Source organism: Glossina fuscipes, unplaced genomic scaffold, assembly GCF_014805625.2.
Source record: "Glossina fuscipes isolate IAEA_lab_2018 unplaced genomic scaffold, Yale_Gfus_2 1, whole genome shotgun sequence".
In the NCBI taxonomy this organism is placed as follows: domain Eukaryota; kingdom Metazoa; phylum Arthropoda; class Insecta; order Diptera; family Glossinidae; genus Glossina; species Glossina fuscipes.
Genome location: NW_023998415.1, coordinates 49,576,328 through 49,582,398, shown reverse-complemented (window position 1 = coordinate 49,582,398; position 6,071 = coordinate 49,576,328). Strand labels below are relative to the sequence as shown.

At 31.0% G+C, this 6,071-nt stretch overlaps 1 protein-coding gene across 19 annotated transcripts in view; it reads right to left on the bottom strand.

Moving 5' to 3' along the window:
- LOC119645078 (CUGBP Elav-like family member 4) overlaps positions 1–6,071 on the bottom strand; it is a 683,800-nt gene that overhangs the window by 8,022 nt on the left and 669,707 nt on the right. For 17 of the 19 annotated variants that reach the window (XM_038044960.1, XM_038044958.1, XM_038044948.1 and 14 more), the window contains 2 exons: positions 4,104–4,211; positions 767–844 (listed from right to left, as the gene is read on the bottom strand). In XM_038044960.1, coding sequence (XP_037900888.1) covers positions 767–844; positions 4,104–4,211 — 186 coding nt within the window. The remainder of the gene's footprint in view (positions 1–766; positions 845–4,103; positions 4,212–6,071) is intronic. The other 2 variants (XM_038044957.1, XM_038044951.1) reach the window with 1 other exon arrangement.

Here is a 6,071-nt window from a genome sequence, read left to right as displayed (position 1 = left end):
AATTCACATGGACAGATATCAGACGGATAGACGGACAGACAAGCTTAGATCAATTCCGATTATGATTCGGAATCGATCGGTATGATAAAAGGTGGGTCTATCTTAAGCTCTTCAGCTTGTTACATACGTCCGGACTAATTTAATACACCCCGTAAGCGTGTAGGGTATAAAAAAGTATTAAAAATAAAATATTTCTTATCTTGTCTTATAAATATTTCGTATGTATCGCATAAACATAATTTATTTTTCGATAGAATTTGGATTTTGATCAATTTAATAATGTCCGGTCGTCCTCTCATCTAATGCTCTCACGAATTACAAAAATTGTAAAAGATTGTACAAATACTGTAATTACGCTTACGCGTATACTTGTAGTAGGTAAAAAAACAATTGCAATTATTTTTGCAATTAATTTGAGCTATGGTAACCGTTGAACGATAAAAGATTCGGCCCAAGTACTAAAAAGAAAAAAACCCAAAATTTGATTTTCATTAATATTTAAATCTAACATAATAGTTCGAGATACAATTGACCGATTAAATGGGCAGGTGTCGATGTAGTTAGAGAGAACTTTTCAAATAATTCGAATCCAAAATTTATTTACTTTCTCTCATTATTAATAATTGAAATTTTTTTCTTATCATTTTAATTGGCGAGTAAGTGAGTTTTGATGGGAAACTTAAATAAATAAAAAAAAAATAAATAAATAAAAAAAAGAAGCGAAATAAGATTTATTAAGAGAACAACATTGAGAGATAGAGCTTACCTTCACGTTGAGCGGGTGCAACCGCTGCTATAGGTGGTGGTAAAGCTTGTGGAAATTGTCCAAATACGGCGGGGAAGGCTGCATTATATAAATAACGTTTGTTTGGTTTTACACAAAAAAATTTGAAACATTTAAAAGACAACACAACACAATTAAGTTAATTTGTAAATATGTATTATAAGTTAAACGATAGAAAGAAAATACGAGAAAACATATTTTAAACTAAAAACATTATTTAACAATTGAACAAATTAAATAGTATTTCTTTAACATATACATAAAATATAATTCATACGAAACAATATAAATAACGTAAATATTTCTGTTTACAATAAATGTGAATTTTTTTATATGAAAACGAAAAATGGGGAAAAATTTCAACTATCTTGCATAACCACCATCGACGGATCAGATTAAGACCTGGCCATGTAAATTTGCGACTTTTATCTTAGATCTTTATTTATCGTTAGAGATTTCATAAGCTCGATCGATACATGACATTCTGAATCACGCATAAGCATATAGTGTCAATACAATTGACCTATGACCTTTGAAAAACTAAATTTAAATATATATTTGCAGTAATAGAAAGTAAATGAAAAATTCCTAAAAATGTTAGAATATTTCAAAATTTCATTATATCGTTTACAAAATGGTTTCCCCCGGCGGTGTCTTCGCTTTGTGCTTAACGTTAGAAAAACTCTCTTTTTGAATATCGATACGGTTGGAATTTGCCCATAACTAGCCAGCTGTTTTCAAAATAGGATTTTCAACACTTTATCCGCTTCGAAAATCGTCTTCGTAACACCGTCTGTTCGCCGTCTTTTCACGTAGATTTATTTAATAAAGAAAACAATCAGATTTTAGATGAAAGTCAATATACCATATATCAAATGGATTATGTTAAATAAATTAGCCCGATATGTAAGAGCATGTATTACTATGCTGAAGAATGATTCGAGCTCGCGTACTTTTTTCTTTTACTCTAACGAATTTTTGTGCCGCTATAGTAGATCGTATTTCGTAGTTTGTCTGTCTTCAAGCTTTTTCTTTTCATCAATGTGAAAAATTGTCGTAGGGCCTTGTCTATATACATTTTTAACGTGACTTTTGATAGGATACAAACTTCACGTCATCTATTATCTCTACAATATAAAAACGCGAATATGTTAGAAATACAGTTTTAAGGACATTATCATGTAAACGTAACAACCTAATGCTATAAAATTTTAATAAAAGTACTAGTTAGTCCGGAAATTTCTTGCTGGTTAAAATAACTTCTTTCAGAAAGAAGGTTAAAGGTATAGATTACAGGTTATGTAGATCAGACTTATATTTATTTATCTTGTAAAAAACTCTAAAAGTAATCGCTTTCGTTACAGCAGTGAACGTATAAGACACATTGTTTTGCGAAATTTGATTTTGGAAATTTTTCAGTTAAAGCTTTACTGTGTTCTAGTGTAGTCCCGAATACTATCGATGAAGATTAACTGAAGGGTTTATGATTGTGACTGATCGACACATAATGATGATTCGGGAGATTGCAGAAAAACTTAATTCATTCAAAACAACAGTTGGTGTTCGCATGAAAAAAATCCACTTAACACAACGCCTTAATATCTGCGATATGCTGTTAAAATGAAACCAAAACGACCCATTCCTAAATGATGAAAAATGCATTCTATACAAAAATATGGAACGCAACAGATCGTGGCCAAAACTATCTTGAACAACACCAAAATCGGATTTTGCTGTTAGTATGATGGGATTATAAAGGAATTGTGTATTAAGAGCTTCTGCCGCATAACAAGACAATTGATTCGAAAGTACACTGGGAGCAATTAACCAAATAATTGGTCAATCGAGAAAAATATATGTTTTTACTACATATTTTACCATACAGTGCTGACATCAGATTGTCATCTCTTTTGATCTGCACAAAATTTTTGATCTAGCAGAACTTTTGTGAATTCATATAAAGAAAATATCAGAAATTTTATGAGGGATGAGATAACGAATTTCCTTGAAAAATGGCAAACATATATAACCTCAAAAAGTTTACTCTATATATATAAAATATTATTTTATATCATAGTGAAAAACCGCGACAAATTTCCAGACTATCTAATATTTATGTAAAAGTCATTATATCTTGATCATCGTACTGATGATGCATTCACGAACAATAATATATTTTTTTTCAAGATGGTGGTTATATTGGATTCTCCTTAAGGTGAATACATGAAGAGAATATTTTTTTTTGCATTTCGTTTTTTTATTTTTTTTTTATTTTTTTTCTTCAATAAGTTCACATTTATTATACAGATATTTTGGCTAAAAGTAAGTAAGTTGTTGTATTTTTATTTATTTATTGGAGTTAAGCTTTTTATGTAATATGTTAAAAAAAAACATTTAACATTTAACGTTAATATTATTATAATTAATAATGTTTTGCTTAACGATTTTGTGTTTCTGATATTCAGAAAATTTTCCAATACACAGAACACATTTAAAAATAAATAAAAACAAAAATTATTTATACGTATAATATACGTGTGTCGTCGTCTTCGGTTCGCTTTTATTTATTTTATTTATATTTTGATTCATTTAATAATAAATAATTAATAAAATACGGTGGTAGTAATAGTTGTAGTCGTAGTAGTATCAGTAGCGGTAATTGTAATAGTAGTAGTTGTACAGTAGATAGTAAAAATAATTTAAAAGCCAAAGTTGTAAAAAAACGAATGAAATGAGATATAAAACGGAAATCCAAAGCATAAAATATTAAGAGAGTAGATATATAACACGTTTTGCTTTGATATCGATATTGAAATTTAATATTTTTGCGAAAATTTTTATGCTAACAATTATAAATATGTATGGCATGACACAACAATCATAAATAACAGAAGACGAAAACAACAAATGTAAATATTTTATTAAAGTTAATAGTAATTTTTGATGACACATTGATTACTAAAAAGTTCATTAAATAAATAATTTACTTATCTTTTGACAAACTCAAAATTAATAAGAAAAAAAAAAACATAATAATAATGCTTTCGAAAAAAAAAAAATAGAAAAAGTATATTGCGCGGGTTTTTCAGATTTTTATTTTTTCTGTTCTTTAAAAATATTAATAAAGAAAAACAATATTTTTTTCATTTAAATAAAAATTGTAACCAAATTGTGTTATGAAATTTATTTTTTAAATAAGATATATATATATATACATATAAATATATATATACATATAGATATATATATATATACATATAAATATATATATACATATATATATATATATATATTCTATACATAAGATACTATCACTTACCTACTCCGGGAAATGACGGCATTCCGGCAAAGGCATGCTGCAAAGCAGCCGCCTCTCCATTTGGCAGACCTTGCGGTGGTGGTGGAGGTATAGTTAGGTGTAAAGGGGCTAAATAATTCATTTAAATAAGAAAGAAAAAGAAATTGTTAACGCTTTAAAACAAACGCACAAACGCACACACCCGTATACAATTGGGGACTAGTGACTAGGCTGAGAGATATTTCATCAATAGGATAAAAAAATTCTTAAAAACTTTCCATGTCGGTGGTCGATAGGCGGACGAGCGGTAATTATGTATCGGAGACTCCACGAACTATATGTATTCGTAATGCGGATGAATAGTGGCGGCGGTTTCACTATGTAGTCCGCTTGTCTTTTGCCAAACAAGGGAATAATAATATTTCTCTTACCATCATAGAAAAATTAAGTTTGGAATTTCTTTTCAAATGTCCACTAAGTAGAACATTACCACATTCTAGGAGATTCGTGCCTTTGATAAAACTCACACCTTTGCGAATCGCAAAAATGGAAAACTAAATTATTGCAAATGACTTTCATGTAGCATATGTCTTTAGTATATTATAGGTCCATTACATCATCAACATTCCATATACGTTTGGGTTTTAGCATCCGTTAAGGCATCGAAAATCTGAAATGTATTAATCTACTAATATACTTTGCTTATTGAAATTTTTCTCCAACTATTACGCGCTTGGACATATTTTCTTTAGTGGCATCTATTCGTAAACATGATAAACTAATGTGTACTATTAATGTATACCACGCTTAAGTTTGATGACTTTTGACCGATTTCTTCATAAATTAATAGTTTTCCATTTAGTTAATTACTGAATTATTCTGGGTACACAGACGCCAATCATGGAACGTTCAAAATGTCATTTTTAGTATTCAGTACTTTTGTTGTTCGATTTAAAGAAATCTGCTGTCAAAGGCCATCAAACACTTTTAGGAGCTTATGATGACAGTCTGAAGGCAATGAATTGCAGGACTTATTAGACGATAACCAAGCTCAAACTCTCAAGGAACTCTTGAACAGGTGAGCAGTTGCACATGCGATGGAAAAGATTCAAAAGGGGGGAAAATAGCTACCATAGCAATTGACTGAAAATGCCATTTCTAGCCGTTTCAACCTCACGGTTTCATAGCTTGGCAGACAAAAAAAGGAAGAGTTTTTTGCGGCGTATTGTGACTGGCGATGAATTCCAAGTGGAAAAAGTCATGAGTTGATCCAGGAGTGCTATCCACATCGATGCCGAAGCGGTATAATCCCGGCCATCAAATTTTGCTGCGCACATGGCGAGATCAGTAAGATGTAGCGAACCAAATTGTCACTGCGGATATCTTCCGCCATCAATTGAACAAATTGCAGGATGTTTTTTGCCCAAGATATCAGCAATAGTGGTTAATAGACGCAATATCATCACCTTGCATGACAACGCTCGTTCACAAGTTCCTAGGATACTTTGCTGCACCTCGAATGTAAAGTTCTGTCGCTTCCACGGTACTCGCCAGAGATAGTGCCTTCTGATGACCATTTGTCCAGATCAATACAGCATGGCTTGGCTGGCTTACGGTCTCAAAATGCTGAAGAACGCTTAACTGCGAAAATGGATCGATGATTGTACCGCTGTCAAACTAATATCGTTCTTTCAACACGGTATCGCCATGTTGCCAGACAGATGAGAGAAAGTAGAGAGTAGAAAATGATCGAAAATATCAATGAATTCATTTTTCAGCTAAAAAAATGATCAGAATATATTCAAGCAGCTATTATGTACACACAGCCGACTAAAATATATGGTAGCAATGTCCGATTCCCCTGCTCGTTGTGTTTCCATTTTTGTTCTATAATATTTTATGATCAGTTTGTTTATTTGTTTAATAAAGACGTGAATTATCATAGCTAGCAAATGCGGAAAGTTAACCTACTCACGCTAGTAATAAATG